Source organism: Dichotomopilus funicola, assembly GCF_033296635.1.
Source record: "Dichotomopilus funicola strain CBS 141.50 unplaced genomic scaffold C8A04scaffold_1, whole genome shotgun sequence".
Lineage (NCBI taxonomy): Eukaryota > Fungi > Ascomycota > Sordariomycetes > Sordariales > Chaetomiaceae > Dichotomopilus > Dichotomopilus funicola.
Genome location: NW_026944022.1, coordinates 1134869 through 1150952, shown reverse-complemented (window position 1 = coordinate 1150952; position 16084 = coordinate 1134869). Strand labels below are relative to the sequence as shown.

Genomic DNA, 16084 nt, shown 5'->3' with positions numbered 1-16084 from the left:
CGCGAGCTGCATCCGAGCCGGGCCCCGCTCTTTTTATTCCCACCTCCTCATATGTCCGGAAAGTAGGGAGGTATGCACGAAAATGGGAAACGAGACCTGAGAGTAGGTTTTGGTTTATACATTTTAATGAAACAGCCTTTAGTTTTGTTGAAACTGTATCTCAACACTAGGTAAATAGAACCTCAGTAAAATATCCCGAGGTCAATGAGTGAGTGTATAATTGTCATCAAAAGAACAGAAAAATATCCATTACAGCCATGGGAAATGACCGATACGCAGCCGCACGCTTCCTGCAGTTAAACCCAACAGATTATACGCACCACCTCGTCTCTATACGCACCCAAACAGCGAGTCAACGGCCGCTCTCCCGAACTACGAAGAAGCCGCACACATCTTGCCGTCAGGTCCCACGGTCCACATCTCACTACCCACCGCCTTGGTCGCATAAAAGAATCCATCCGGGTCATACTTTTGCTTGATCTGCAGCAATGTCTCGTAGTTGGACCCAAAAAACGCATACTGAAAACCCGGCTGGCGGAAATCGGCCTCGTTCATGTACGCGCCGGAACCCGGGGTGACGTCCTCGATACGGGGCATTATATCGTCCGTCATGAGTTGCTGATTAGCAAGCATATCGTCCCACTCGGCCGGATCGAACGACCACACGGTTGTGAGCGTAGCGTGCACAAGCGGCGTACGCCATGCCGGTAACACTGCGTTGGAGCCGTCTCCGCCAAAACGTGACACGTCGGTGCCAACACCAATCCACGTCACGTTCTTCTCGGCGATGTAGCGTGCAACGGACGACATTGCGGAGGCGTTGTTCTGGAACGCAGAGAGCGGAACCAAACGACCGCCATACTGGGCGATGCCGACCTGGATATTGCCGACCGGAAGGGGCCCAAAGTATTGGTTGTAGTGGTCATAGTATGTGGCGGATTGAGTGTAGTTGCTGGTGAAAACAATCCCCATTGAGTTGAGCTTTGCTACGAAAGGAGCCAGGATGGACTGGACCTCGGCGGCAGTCTTGTTGTAGGCTGTCAGGGGTGCGATCTGAAAGAAGCTCGAGGTGAAGTAGTAGACGACCATGGCCTCCGAGGCAATCATGTCTGGAAGTGCAGCATGGAAGGCATCGATCGCGGCATAAAAGTTTTCGGTGGGATTTTCGTTCGCGTAAAATGCAATCGTGCCGCCGCCCACCTGGGCCTCGGGAAATGTTTTGACGGTCATGCTGACGACGACCCCATAGTTCCCCCCACCACCACCTGAGAGCGCCCAGTAGAGGTCAGAGTTCTGGGATTTGGAAGCCGTGAGCAACTGTCCATCGGCCGTCACAACGTCGAACTCGAGGGTGTTGTCAGCGGACAAGCCGAAGCTGGTGCTCAAAGCAGAGTGGCCTCCTCCCTGGGTATAACCGCCGGCGACACCAACCGTCGGGCACTCCCCACTGAGCAGAACCTGGCCACGAGCCCGGGTAGCCTCCATAGCTTCGAATCCCTGGATGCCAGCGCCAAGCTTTACGGCACTCCCTTCATAGCCTGCGTCGTTCCAACCCACGAACTCGATATCTTTAAGTTTGTGAGTCCACACCGACAAAGCTCCGGCGCCAGTGGATCGACCAAGGTAGTCGTGTCCCGTGTTACGAATAACAAATCGGATGTTGTGCTGCGTCGCGAACTTGACCGCAGCGACAACGTCGTCTGCGGAGCTAGCCTCAACCGTGTACACCACATAATTGCCGAGGGTACAGGGTTTGGATTCCGCCGTAAAGGGGTCACAACTCTGGTTCGCAAAGAATGGAGCCATGACCGAGGCAGAATCGTCCATACTACAGCACAATGGCAACCATTAGCAATTGGCGGTCCACCTCAGGTGAAAATACACATAAGACGCTGAGGTCCGGACGACCCCAGGTCGCTGACTTACTGGGTAGCCGGGTTTTGCCAACCATCCTGCAAAACTTTGCACTCCGCTTGGTCATAGTTAGGGTCGTGGCATGGCCTAGCGAGAGGTGTGGTGGCGATCAGGCGGCCGTCAACTGTTTGGTTCAAGAGGCTCCAGTCGTCGAGCAACGGCCAGCATGCGTCACCCGGGAAGCATTTGCACTCAGCCAAGCCGATGGATGTGGTAATGTTCACTTCCACAGCAAGCACGCTGAAGGCCAGCAGACCGCCGGCGATGAGTGACGCGATCATGAGTCCGATAAAAGAATGACGAAAGGTGGGATTGTCAGAACATAAACGAGTGTGTGGGGGAAAGTTATTAAGGGGGCCTCCCCATGAAGGACCGTAATGGAACGAAAAGCCAATCTGTAAACCTCAAGAGCGTCGAACGGCCTCCTCAGAGTTCTCGGGAGACCCTAAATGTTAACTTTGCAAATCGGTGGAGCAATGCTCCCTTCAATAACTATCAACAAAGAACCTGGGAAGCCAGCCGGCATTTGGACGGGTATGGCAAAGGCGGGCGGTGGTACACCGAGACACCGTATGGCCGGCGGCCGTGGAGCACAAGATCTTCATCTGGCATGGTGGGACAGGAGCTTGGTACCTTACCAGAACCCTGGTTCAAATTTCCGCCTACACGCCAGTGATGGAAAATCGGAAGAGCATTCATGGTTTACCCAGAGTAGGGCAGTGGCAGAGAACGAGAAAGCATGACCGGCAGTCGTTTGGATCGGCGGATAAGTCACAAGCCGCAATCCTAAAATCTCCCGCAACGACGATGAGTGGTGAAAAAGTGGAAAGAAGGAAGGGATGTGGTGAGTGTGAAAGAGTGTAGTGGGGAACAACTGACGGATACTGGAGGCCATGATTGGTCGAATGACCCGGGATCGGCTCTCTCGAGTTGACTGGCCGGGCCCGCTTTTTAACTCCCGGGAAAGGGGGTATGAACATCAACAACCTACAACCTCGAACCTGGAAAGGGAAATTTCAAGTTTGAAAGGTCATCCCATCCGCCTTGTTGGTCACCTACACTTACAGCTATCAACGCCTTTTTGTTTCCCACAAGTCCAAAACAGTAGCACTAAATCGCGAATCATGTAACTCTTTCCTGACTTGTCGCCCAGCTTTCGACCATGGACGCTCACGGACACAACCGTACCTTATCAATGGACGCAGTGGGCGGGTATTGAGGGGGGCGGCCAAGAGGGTATGAAATGTGGGCATATCTGATCGTCGTGGACGCGCTTTTGCGCAAATCCGCATCCCCTAACCACGTGTCAGCCTGTTACTATGATAGTCCTGACTCAAGTTTGAGTAAGGTATGTACGACGGCGGCCGCTTCGCCTGTCGGCATTTCCGCGAGCCGCTCCAGGGACATTCCCGGCGTGCGATCCACAGCCACCTCGGCATGGAGTCTCGGGTACCTGGTTTCGTTCCTATGACGGCCGATCTGAATGGCAGCATATCGTGCTATCCTCCGATATTCTTCTCTCATACTCGAAGCGCTTTCCTCTCTCGTTCGCTATCTTAGGGTAATATTGACCATGTGCTGACCTCCCTCGCTCATGCCGCATGCCCCAAGGAAACGGATGCCTCGCTCGCCCCCGTGTGAGATGTTTGCGACGTTGATCAAGTCAAATGCAAAGCATTTTCTCAAGCCCTCGGTCGCCTTGGTCATCACCGCGTCCCTATTCATGCCCCTACTGTCTACGGCAACCCGGGTCCTGGTAACTGGGAGGCCCTTCTTGGCCTCTGACACTCCGAACCGGTGCCCGGCGCATTAAGGTTTCCTCTCTCGCCCCATCCTCCTCCGTAATCTCGAATGGCCGCCCGCCCGGGAGCTGGAGCAGATCGGCAGATCTCCCACATCCTGGTCCTGGGTGTGCATCCCCCATCCGATTAAGTATCATACTTTAAAGCCTCGATCGGTCCCCAAAGCTTACCACGCTTGCGGTCAACCCCCCGTCCCACGCTTCTGCAATATTAGGGAGAGAAAGAGAGAGACTGGTCGCCGAAATGGGCTGGACATACAACACTCGAGATCCTGATGCACCCACCATAGGGCCCATGATCACTGGCGTTGCCATTGCCCTCACCCTTCTCTCTCTCGTCACAACGTGTCTTAGGACCTATGTCCGGGCACGTATGATCAAAGCCTTTGGAATCGGTAAGGTCATCCTCAAGTCATGAAAATGATGTATTTTCGAACTCACACTGGTGTCGAGCACAGATGATTGGATGATTTTAATAACGTGGGTAAGTATGCTGCTCAAGCTCAACCGACCTCCTCCTTTGTTTCTTACTGCTATCTCACTCTCATGGCCCGTTCTCTGACGGCTCCAGTTTTGTGCGGCCGGCTTTGCGATTATCACCGTTGTCCGTAAGTGTGAAATATTTAGATGGTAACCCAGGTTGACATAGCGCAAAATGGCTAACAGTACCGAACAGAAACGAAATGGGGCCTTGGCTTGCTTCATATCCAAGACCTCCCGGACGAGGACGTGTATAATTTCGGGCTAGTGAGTAGAACACCTGAGCTGACGGTACTGTTGAGATGCTGATTATCCTCTAGTTACAATACATTGGCGCTCCGTTGTTAGTTTCGTTAACGCGCTCCCACAAAGAGCAACCTCGGCTGACTCTTCCACACAGCTACATCACCAGTATTCTCGGCTTCAAACTCGCCCTCCTTTCTTCCTACGTTCGCTTTGTCCCGCTTGGGATTTATCGTAACATCCTCTTCGGCGTCATTACGACCTGTATCTTGTTCCACCTCTCTTTCCTTCTTGTCCAGCTAAACCTCTGCCAACCGGTCCGGAAACAATGGGATCCGGCTGTTACCGACGGGTCATGCGTTGCGAGTGTGCCGTTCTACACATCCATGGCCTCGATCACAATCGTCTTTGATGTTACAGTGTATGTCCCCCCTCCCCTGCGCCTCACCCACAGCTCCCCTTACACCCCGATTCTTTCTCTAATCCATGCGTTCTGGGGGTGCCACAGGATGCTCCTCCCTTTCCCCGTCCTTCACAAATCCCACCTTCAAACACGGAAGAAGCTTATCCTGTTCGGCCTCTTCGGCCTTGGCATCTTCATCACCGTAATCCAAATCATCCGCATCCAGACAGTCAAGCAACTAGTCAACTACGTCGACAGTGCGCCTCTCATCCTCTGGTCCTCCGTCGAGAACAACCTCGGCATCATCGTCGCCAACGTACCCACCCTCGCGCCGCTCGTCAAGTACTACAACGTCCGCAGTTCTCGAGGAGGCGGCATCAGTACCAGCGGCAAAATGAACAAGAACGGGACGGGGAACTCGGCCGGTATGGCAGTGGGCGCTGTCCCGACCATTGGGTCAGCCACCGCCCGGGGCTGGCGCCACGGCAGCAGCGGCAGCCGCGGTAGTGTGGATGAGTTGGCGACATGGCATGACACAACGGAGATGGGTAGTTTTGGTGGGTCTGCCAGTGCTGTGTGCGCCAAGGGGGGCGGGAGTATGGACTCGATACTGTTGGATAAGTCTGGTAGTGATAGCGGTAGTAGTCATCGGCCGCCCATGAGCCGGGACGGTGAAAAGATAGGGGACACTGGAGAGAGATGTGTCACACCAAGGGGTATAACGAAGAGGGTGGAAGTTGTAGTAACAAGGACCTAGGAGGTAATCATTGTTTATTAAGCTGGATGATAAAATAACGGGGTTCTTGCGCGCATGTTATACTGTACATGACGTTCAACATGCTTAGCCACCACTGCAGCAATGGTCATTATAATACGAAGGCTACGTTCAAAACCATAGCCTTGTTGTGCCAAGCCCTTTGTTAGCATAGGCATAGTATCCCAAGCTTCTAGAGCATAGCCTTCCGACTGCGAGGCTTTCTTCACACTGTGAATTACGTTTTTGAATCCGTTGAATCTATCTGAGTGGTGGAATTTTCCGTCACAACTTCAACAGTCGATTCACCACTGGTTTCGGTAACCACTTTGGGCCGACCAGTCCTTAAGCCATTGGCGACATGCTCTTCCTTAACCTTAAGAATACCGGATGCGCGATCAAAAGGCAACAGCCAAAATAGTAACAATAATAGTAGTAAATAGAGTCCCCCGGGAACCCACGACGTCTAACAACCCAAACGCCGGCCGCGCCATGCCATCTGTTCCGCCAAATCTAGAGCAAGGTTTTTTGTTGCCGCCTGCTTGTCATGATACAAAACACCAGCGCTTGGGGTATATATATATGCCACCCCCCCCCCCCCCCCCCCAACCCCCTCCAACCAATAAAGTCATCCGCCTATCTATCTGTTTCCTTGCTTTCACCACCGGGATACCTTCCGCCCCGTCCTTTCACCCTTGCATCGGTGCCACGACCCGCCCAGCGTCGACCATAATCAGCTCCTCGAGCCTCTTATCCACATCTGGCCCGTACTCGACCCGCTTCCAGGTTGTGATGCGTGCCTCGTTCATGTTGAAATCGAAGATGCGGATTTTGCGGTGGAACCCACCGTAGCCTGCGTAACCGCCAAACCCAACGGCGCCAGCATGGCACATCCAGAGGGCAGGCTTCTGCTCCGCTGTTTTGGAAAGGCCGCAGTACTCGTTCACATGGTCACTAGTACAAGGTTAATTTCTGTAGGATGCGGGCTAGGAACCTTAGGTATCAAGAGAGACTCACTGTCCGCAGCTGACCATGGAAATCCCTTGCTCGACAAGCGCATTGTAGAAGCCAGAGTTGTAAGCCGGCGCTGTGCTCGGCTCTTTCCACTCACCCACAAATGTGAGGTTCTCCCACGTGTACTCGGGGATGGGGATATGAATAAAAGCGACATCCATGTGGTGATGGGTGTATTCTTTGTGGCTTCTCTTGAGGCTTTGTGCAGTATTGCGGAACCAGTCAATCTGGTTCTGCTTGATCCAGTCATAGCCCTGATACTTGCGTTCGTTGGGCGAGTACGAGTGCGTATCGAGTAGGTATACTGTGATGGCCGAGTGGCCGGAGCTGCCGCGGGCCAAAACCTCGACGTAGTAGTTGCCTACGCCATCAATGTCCGGGGGACCAGCTCGCGAAAGAGAGTAGGGTAATTTCTCAATCAGGTCCATTTGTGCTGCGCGTGACATGGATCCCTCATCATCGTGGTTGCCGAAGATGGAAGCGTATGGAATCTTGTGCTTGATGAGTAGTTGTGCGTACTTAAAAATGGCCTGTGAAGTATGTTAGTGACATTCCTCTTAATACACACACCGCTCGGAAAAGTCCCAGTCCGGACTCACAGTTTGCGCATCCGGAGAAGTCTCTCCATTCACCTGGTCGCCGCTCAGCACGACCATATTGGGCTTCTCTTCCTCAATAATCTTCTCCACGAAATCCAGCGTCCGCGGATCGGCCTCGCATTTAACACCCTCCGGCAACGCATCTCGGCAGTTTCCTACCCCTGTGCTTAGATGGAGGTCCGCCAGTTGCATGATCTTGAACCGTCCGTTTTCCGTTATCCTGGGCACGAGGCGGGGCACCTCGAGTTCCGACCCTCTCCGAATCGTGATGTGCGTCGTCGGGACGTCCGGCGATGTATCCAACAGCATCGCGGTCCCAATGATCCGCCAGCCGGGCCGCGCCTCGACCGCATCATCGCCAAACAGCACATCCAGCCCCGTCACAGCCACCTCGGAATCACTCACGCCGCGCTTGTTGCTTCTCTTGATCCATAGCCCGCCAGGTCGCGCCTCCCAGTCCTCCTCCCCACTTCCTCCGCTATCCGGCGCACCATCCCTCCTTGTGCTCCTCCCATAATCGTCAATATTATTATTACTGCTCTTCGCGGCCGCCACGTCTGGGTTCAACCGCCCCACGCTGACGTCAATGACCACTTTATCATCCGCCGTCAACTCCTCCTCTCGTTTGCGCTGCACGTGCAGATAGGCAGACGAGAACATGGTATGGTGGAGGAACAAGTCCTTTTCGATGCGGTGCCAGACAGCGGGGTCGAGCTTGCAGGACGAGAAAACGTTGAGGGTTGAGCATCGTGTCAGCGTCACGTCGGTGATGACGGTGCCCGCGTGGTGGGTGGGTAGGTACTCGTGGAGGGCATTGGGGAGGACACGGAAGTTGCGGTCGAGAAAGAATATGACGATGAAGGTGAAGACGGCGGCGGTGGTTGTTTGCACTATTGTGCGGACCTAAAGGGGCGGGGCAGAAAAGCGCTGAAATTAGCCACGATCAAAAATTTTCTTTACTTGTTTTCGCTTTCCCTCCTTCATGTACAAGGGATGAGTCGGGAATACGAGAGGTGCGGGGCGTACAATGCGTCGCGTCATGGCAGATTCAAGATAGGAAAGGTATTGCCGGTCATGTAACAGTCGCTTTTATCTTTGGCAGGTCGTCGAGGTCGTGTGCGCCCAAGGAATGGTTCCAATTATTTTCGTATCAATATGTAGCTATCTCGGTCCCAAGATAGGGAGTTGGTGTCTAAGGATCGAAAGTGTCCAACAGGGCAGCGTGTTCGACTCTGGGGATCAAGGAGTGGACGAGTCGAAGCTCAAGGCCCATGGTAGACCATATCGGAAGAGCACCGGAGGGGCCGTATTCGTGAGCACGTAGGTACAGTACAGTACTTTCTTCTCTTCTTGCGTATGCGTAAGGTAGCTAGTTGGGCGATGCCGTCGTCTGTCTGTTCCTTCGAAGACCGTCTGATGAATGTGAGGTGGAACAAAAAGGAAAGAGTTAAGGTTGAAGAAACAAACCTTAATTCTTCTCTCGCGGTCCTGCAGGCGGCAGTAGGTTTTGGGAAATGGAAGACAGGGGGTCCGGCTTGGGGGCCTGTGCTCGGGAGATGAAATAGGCCTAGTTCGCTGTTCTTCACAGGGGCTCAAAGCCGCCCAACGCGGCTGCTAATCCGGGGAGGCGGCCCCGCCAAGAACCGGGCACCCGGAACACCGAGATGCATGTCTTGGTGCACGGCCTTCTCCACGAAACTGCCCGTCATCGTTGATGTGCTTGAATGTCGAAAGATCCGCAGTTTGAGGATCTTGGCCCAAGAATTTTGCCGGAATCCGGCCGCGATAATCCGGCGGAGACACATGAGGCTGAGCTTTACACCAACGTTTAGGGCGGTGTCCGTTATAAAACTTTCAACCCAACAAATGGAAGGATTTGCTTGAAACGATTCATATTCATTCATTCATACATCCTACAATGTCACGCTCCGTAAGGCCAGTCTTTCCCTCATCCCATCATCAGAAGCCCGGTTGGAAAAGTACCGGGGGCGGGGGTATCTCGCAAACGCCGTGTTCGCTCGCTCGCTCGCTCGCCAACAACAACACCAAATATAAAGACTCGCAAAAGAAGCAAACGCCGGCTATCCCATCCCAGGCTTTCATCAGCCATCCAAATCATGAGCAACCCCCATACTTTGACATGAAAAAAAGAGGCGTCAAGGAATTTACCCTCCCCAAAAAAAGGGAAACAAAAATACAACCCAATCCATCGATATCCTGTCGTGGTCGGCAAGTCATTATTAAATCAGTGTCCTCCCCTGGATGACCATTAGAAGCGAAGTAGATGAAGAAGCAAAAAGAAAAGAAAATACACCAAAAAAGGAAGAAAAAAAGAACGGTGAAAACGAAACATTAAATCATCCACCCCACTTTCGTTCCTGTCGATTGAGGGGCCCGTGGGAGAAGAGAAAAGACATTCCGCTCAAAACGAGACGACTGCTTGCGCCGTCGGTTGGCGTTGTTGAATTACCAGCTTGCGCTTTTTGGTGTGTGGTAACTGTGAGACCCATTGTAATAGGTAGCCTGATTCATGAAAGATCGGACATGGCGGGAAGTACCCTCGGGCTCGCGCCCTCTTGGTCTTTTGGTTGTGCATGTATGCATGTATGCTGTGGAAAGGAAAATGCCGAATACCAAAATGTTGGCGGGGAGATTTGTGTACCGTAGGTAGGTGGTTGCGTTGTGTGTTGTTTGCGCATTCCAAAATGCTTTTCCGTCTTCCTGGTACGACCGCCGATGTAATTAATCCCCTTCAAAAAGGTAAACCCAACTTGTCAACAATGTTGGGAAACGAAAAAATGATTCGAATACTCCGTCAAATACTCGCCACCCGCGCTCGCCCATCCGGCACACGTGCATGGCACACCATCAACTTCAGACTCGTCCCCCAATCCTGACACTCAGCAAGCAGAGCCTTGTCCCGCCAAATGCTGCCCCGGGACGACGGACCAGCCTCAGGCGCGGCAGCACTCTCATAGCAACGGCTGTACCACCACCGGCCGACCCGAGCCACCGACTGCGCGATACTCTCGTCGGCGACCGGGCTTTCGTCGTTGATCATCTCCGGCAGGCTGCGCTCGTCTTTCGTTTGCCTAGTCTTGCTGGTTAGGCCGCCGCCTAGAGACCCGCTACTTCCGCTGCCACTACCGCTGCCGGTAACAGAGCTCCTCTTCCTAACCGTGTTTGTCTCGCTGCTGACCGAGAGCCGGGCCACGGTACTTGCGACGGGCACGCCAACCCGACAAGTCTTGACATCGGTGAAGCCCCTCCGGCCGATCAAGCGGAGAATGAGATCGGAGGTCGACCCGAGGCTGGTGTCGGGGGCGTTGGCGTGGATCCGCTCCTTGAGCCGGCGGACGTTGCGGCGACACCGATTGCCCATGTTGTTCAGGTCCACATCGAGAATCGACAGCTCTAGGTAGCCGCCCGGCTTGAGCACCCGGCGCGCCTCCGAGATGATGTTGCGGTAGTGGTTCTCGGGCCCGGCGGCGGGGAAGCGGAAGACGACCGCGGTAAAGCTTTGCGCTCCAAAGGGGAACTTGGCGGTGGGAGAGAGATACTGGACCTGGTGATGGTTGGGCGGCGTGAGGGGGAAGGAAGACTCGCTGCGGCGCTCGGCCGGGAGCGGAGAGCGTGGGGAGAGGTTGAAGAACGTAGCAGCCGGGTATGTCTCGGCCGCATAAAAGGACCAGTCATCGTTGCCCAGGCCATCGACCACGAGGATCGAGGGCCGTTTGAGCGACCCGACTTCCGCAATCAGCTCGTCACGGACGGGACTGAAGAGAACGTGGCCAAACGTTAGCCACTTGCTGACCGTCATGGAACCCACGCGTAGATTGACCTGGGATAGCGGCGAGTTGTCGTCTGAACCTTGGGTGCTGCCGCTAGCGTGGGACCGTCGGATTTGGTTGGCAGAGGAATAGCTGTCTCGCTGCCCGGAAGGGAGTGTCTCTCGCTCTCGTGTCTCTTCCGTCGACTTCTTTGCTTCTTCTGCGTCTTCTGCTTCTTGGAAGTCGACCTCGTGGTCTTGGCTGTAGGGTGTATCGGGCATGACGAGGGAGCTGACCGGCGTCGGCTCATAATCAAGCATCCGCTTGACTTCTATCGCGATATCGGAGCCACGGACGCTGATCGAGTTGTGGTCCATCCCTGCACGCAGCGCCTGTACAAGACTCGGCAAGGGTGGAGGGCTGAGCGTTGGTGACTCTAGTGCCGGTTCAGTCCATTTTCGGCTCGCAGGCGCATCGACGCGTAACGGCTTTGGCCAGGAAGGGCCTTGGATCGTCGACACCCTGATGGTGTCTTCGCCGAGGAGGTCGTTGTACTCGTCCCAGATCTCGTCCTCGGCGAGCGGAGCGGTGGGTAAAGGCACGACAGCAGTGGCATCCGCGTAGCACAAAAGCCCACCCGAGCTGCTCGACGAGGTTGTGGTGCACTGCGAGTTCTTGCGAGGTGAGAAGGAGAGGAACTCCTGCTCGTGTGGGCTGGAAGATGGCGGGAGCAGCCTCGGTACACCATAGATCAAAGCTGAGAAGTTGGATTCCTCCTCATTCGGCGGCACTGGTTCCCCATCAACAGGTTCTGGCGTAGAAGGCTTGGGGGGACTGGGTCCTTTGGCCACGGACGACTCGTCTTGCGGCTCGAACTTGACAGGTGGCACAATCTGGGCGCTGAGCCGGTGAAATGGCCGCGAGAAGCTCTTCGGTGAGGTTTGTTCGGCTCGGGCACTGACAACCTTGGGAATACGGCCGACTTGTGGGAGCCTGCTCGGACGGCGGAGGCCTGGGCGGGTCTGTTGCTGCTGCTGCTGCTGCTGCTGTTGCTGTTGTTGTGCAGATAGTGAGGCCGGGGGGTTCACGGAAAAACGCTTGGGAGCCGCCGGCTGTTCAGGTTCTGGCGACTGGAGTATGGCGTCGCCCATCAGCGGCTGGACGCCCACGGATATCCTCCGACTAGCCTCCCGATCCTCCATTGTGTCCTTTTCCTCCATTTGAGGTACCTCCGGGGTGGTGATGGCAATTCCCCTGGCCTCACGAAGTACCTCATCTAGGTCAACCGGCTCCGAATCGTCCTGTTCCGATGAGTCCATCATCGTGTAAAAGGCCACGGGCTTGCTGGGTGCGTTTTGTACCTGGACAGTGGCGGCCACCGTCTGGGCGGTATCCGGTCGCTTCTCAGGGGCTGCGTGGTGGTGCGAGCGGCCGAACAAGTTCCACTTGCGGGGAGACCGGGCTCGCTTGGTCAGCTTCTTTGGGCCTGGCGCGGTGGTCCGTGGCTCCCGGGCTACCACAATAGGGCCTGCAGAGGGGTCAAAGACGGAGTCGTCCGACATGAGGCTGGTATCCAGGCTGGTCATCGAAGGAGACATGGGGTGAGGGTGTGTAACGATCGGCTTCGGCAACCTCGGCGGTTCCTGTTCGCCAAATTTCAGCCTCTGCACTGATCTCCTCTGAGCTAACGTCGGGGGCCGAGCGACGGCTTCAGAGTCGCTGCTCTCGGATGGCCGCCTGCTGCTGATGGAGGGTGTTTGGGAATGGTCCCGTAGCAAAGGTGACGGCCACAGGGTCTTGCGGGGTGCTCCGCGGGACGAGTGCGATACTTGAGAGCCGTCGCGGGAGTCGATACTGGGCCGCCGGAACGTTGAGCTTTGGTTGCTCTCGACACGGCTTAACTCCAATCCATTGTTCCTGTTCTCGATGATTTCACCACCCGCGATGACGACCGGGGCCATCCTCTCTCGCAAGAACGAGTCTTGGGATGTCGCACCCAAGCTCTCTTGCGAAGACATGGTTCCTGGGATGACCCGGTTCGTGCTGGTCACGCTGTTGCTTCTTCGGCGAACGGAACCAAGCTTTCCATAGCCCTCGTGGCCCGTTCCCGCGGCCGGTCCTTTCCTGCCCGCCTTATCCTTCTTGTCCTGCTGAGTGGGCTCAGGGACCGTTTTTGTCCGTCGGCCGAATAGAGGGAAACGAGTCTTGAACGTCGACACGCTGGGGCTTGGCGTGCGGCCCGGCCTCACCGGCTCTTGCTTCGGAGGCCCTGACACCCCACGAGATGTGACCGGCTCAGGGGTTGGTGTGGGCTCCCGAGATGGGGCCCGTCGCGGTAGATAACCTGGCCGCTCTGTGGGTTTGGCTAAGGCGCCAGGCCGGATTACGGGCCCGGGGGCCAAAAGGCCGCTTTGTCGTCGCTCGGAGAGAGAAGTTGAGGAGAGATTGCTGTGCACCACAGGGATGGATTGCCCAACTTGAGGTTGGAGGTCTGCGGTGCCATCGCGGCTCGGCCTCCGAGGCGCCGCCGGACGGGTAGGAGAAGTCGGTGGTGCAAGCTGTACGGGCCGAGGACGGGAGAAGGAGGTCAATTTCGTCGTCGTGGGGGGCTGGTATGTTGTTGCCTGTGCATGAGAAGCTTTGCGTGGTGGCCTAGTTGGCGATTCTTCATCATCTTGATTCTCCCTCGGCCGCTGGGAGGATGTCCGAGGCGGTGGACTCGGTGGGCGATGTGACAGGCCCTTTTTGCTCTTTTTCTCCCTTGCGTTGACACCAGCGCGGACCGTCGAATTTGAGGACGACGAGGTCGACAACTCCCTGACAGCGGCGAGCCCCTGCGGATCAACAGTCATCAAACTTGGTTCATCAGAGATACTACCCGCTCTCCTCCTGGTCACAGGCGGCCTGGTCAAGTGCTGGTCTCCTTGTCGTGGCCGCGACCCGGGTGGGGGTATCCGAATTGGGGCGACAAGTCCTGGGGATTGCGATGACATGGAAGTAGGGGTAGTGTCTCGGCTGTAGGGCCCTGGGCCCGGTGATTCCGACCACCTGGTAGACGGGCTCCCACTGAATGCGCTGAGCTGACTGCTCGTGCCCGAAAAAAGCGGCGTTGGAGGGGGAAGATCATTAGTAGCAATGCGGTGTGGCAGGCTAGAGCCCGGGCTGTCGGCGCGAGGAGGGGGTTTAACCTCCCGATACCGGTCCAGCTCGGGATATATCGTCACAGTGTGCGCCTTGGTCATGGGAATCTCGACCTGCTGGGCAAGCCGAATCTCCATAGGACTTTGGGTCAGTTCGCGGTCGAGGGTCAGGGGGTCCAGGGGCGTTTGGCAACGGGGATAAGAGTCGGAGGAGGATGTTCCGGTCGAGTCGTTCCTCAGCTCGTTAGGGTGCCCCGTTGTGTCCTGAGATAGCCCGGAGCGCTTACGCCTGAGAATGTTCTGCGGTTTCAAACCGGGAGCTGCAAGCCCCTGGGTGGCCGACGAGGACGACGGCCACCCTTGTGGATCCGCTCTAAGCACCGCGTTGGGGTGAGTATGGGAACTTTTTGTTCGCGAGTGTTGAGCAAGATGCGGTGGCTCCGGCTGGCTTTCAGATGGCCGACGAGGTGGTGCGGCCTGGGGCAGACGACTTGATAGAAGACTGGGTTGCGGTATCGTTTTCGGGGGTTGGCGGCCTAGCTCCGTCGTCTTGTTGGTTGTCCATCCGGTTCTCTGCCTGGCCTCTTCCCTCGGGGGCTCTGTGCCCACCCGCGAGCCCTTGGGCCGTGCAATACCTGACCATCCAAATGCCGGCTGGGGCCCAGCCCTCCGAGACGCCATGGTGTTTTTGTGTCCTCTCGCTAACGTCCAGACGCCTCGACCATGCTCATTTCAGATTCGACGCAAAACTCCACGACCATCAAAGGCAACTTGAGAAGCAAAGCAACCGTCCCTACAAGGCAAGTCAGCTTCATAAGCACGGCCGGTGGCGAGAGAATGAAGGCAACCTCAAGCCGCACACCGGGGCGGGGTTCAGCCTACTTGGGGTCAACTGGATACAGGGCTGGCGAGTTTTGTTAGGGCTACATCCAAGGTCCGTATACAGGACCGACACCGGGAATCGAGGGTCACTGTGAGGTCGGCCTGGGGAGAAGCCAAGTGGTCCAGCCGCTGTGGTAAAAAAAAAACAACCAGGTTCCTTTTCCAACTCCCGGAAGGTGGACAGAGACACTTCACACGACCCTCAAAGTTTCGGTTGACGAGAATTGCCGGAAAGAAAAAATAAACAAAAAGGAATCCAAAACAAGAGGAGGGGGGATAGAAAGACGACGGGCCTCTGGGATCAGAACCCAGTTATTCAATCAGACCCTTGAAAGGTCAAGAGAGGGGCAGAGAGGGTTGCAGGCGGGTGAGTGGATGGTGTGTTGCAAGGAAGCACACTGCGGGTGAAAAGGTGGGGGGGCGGCAAGAAGCGCTGGTACACCCCTAGATCCGGGCCTGCTCGGATTCAGCACCGTCTGGGGCGGAGAAGTAAAAAGTGAGCTCAAGTCGAAGTAAGACGTAGCGGAGCGTCTGGGAAAGGCGGAGGGAGGCCGACAGGTGGAATGGTCTGAAGAAACAGACAGGCACGAAAAGGGGGCGACAACGGGGCGGGACAAACCCGATCTTAGGTCAGGTAGGGCGTGACCTATGTATTTCGCAGGGGAGGGTTTGTCGCCGGATATCAGTAGACGGTGGGGAAGATACCTCAACAGTTCAAGAGCTCTACACGTATCGAGGTCGATGGGAGGGAGTGCCAGGGATGATCAGCACCCCGGCCGGCCGAAGCCACATTGAAAAAAAAACCTGCCATAGACGAGGGCTCCCGTCCAGCGTAGCCATTTGCCCAGTGCCGTATCTGTTTCCAAATGCCATCCGTTGGTCTGGAGTGGCGTAGCGAATTCGCCCGAGGCCGCGCGTGGAAGATGAAGAAAGACGTTGGCAGAGTCATGTGGATCTCAAACGCAAAGAACAGGGCACAAGAACCCGGGTTGATTGGGCTAGAAGGTGCAGTGAGGGCCGGACAGGCACGCCAACCACTGACTCATCCGCGGGAAAACGCGGCTGTGGGACAGCGAAAGATGCA

At 55.8% G+C, this 16084-nt stretch overlaps 4 protein-coding genes across 4 annotated transcripts; 1 reads left to right on the top strand and 3 right to left on the bottom strand.

The window, feature by feature from the left end:
* Nucleotides 1-372: 372 nt before the first annotated feature.
* On the bottom strand, nt 373-2195 carry C8A04DRAFT_24060 (uncharacterized protein; the record flags this gene model as incomplete). Its single annotated transcript, XM_062778955.1, has 2 exons — nt 373-1828; nt 1927-2195. The coding sequence occupies 2 exons, from the start codon at nt 2193-2195 to the stop codon at nt 373-375; spliced, it is 1725 nt and encodes a 574-aa protein (XP_062641630.1).
* A 1764-nt stretch (nt 2196-3959) lies between these two features.
* C8A04DRAFT_24059 (uncharacterized protein) lies at nt 3960-5598 on the top strand (the record flags this gene model as incomplete). The annotated part of the gene is made up of 6 exons (XM_062778954.1): nt 3960-4110; nt 4174-4199; nt 4287-4323; nt 4392-4462; nt 4516-4538; nt 4596-5598. 6 exons carry the CDS (start codon nt 3960-3962, stop codon nt 5596-5598), a joined length of 1311 nt encoding a protein of 436 aa, XP_062641629.1.
* Nucleotides 5599-6284: 686 nt separating this feature from the next.
* C8A04DRAFT_24058 (Metallo-dependent phosphatase-like protein) lies at nt 6285-8249 on the bottom strand (the record flags this gene model as incomplete). The annotated part of the gene is made up of 4 exons (XM_062778953.1): nt 6285-6549; nt 6613-7139; nt 7209-8111; nt 8235-8249. 4 exons carry the CDS (start codon nt 8247-8249, stop codon nt 6285-6287), a joined length of 1710 nt encoding a protein of 569 aa, XP_062641628.1.
* A 1774-nt stretch (nt 8250-10023) lies between these two features.
* C8A04DRAFT_33720 (uncharacterized protein) lies at nt 10024-14799 on the bottom strand (the record flags this gene model as incomplete). The annotated part of the gene is made up of 1 exon (XM_062782571.1): nt 10024-14799. The coding sequence occupies one exon, from the start codon at nt 14797-14799 to the stop codon at nt 10024-10026; it is 4776 nt and encodes a 1591-aa protein (XP_062641627.1).
* Between the last annotated feature and the right edge of the window lie 1285 nt (nt 14800-16084).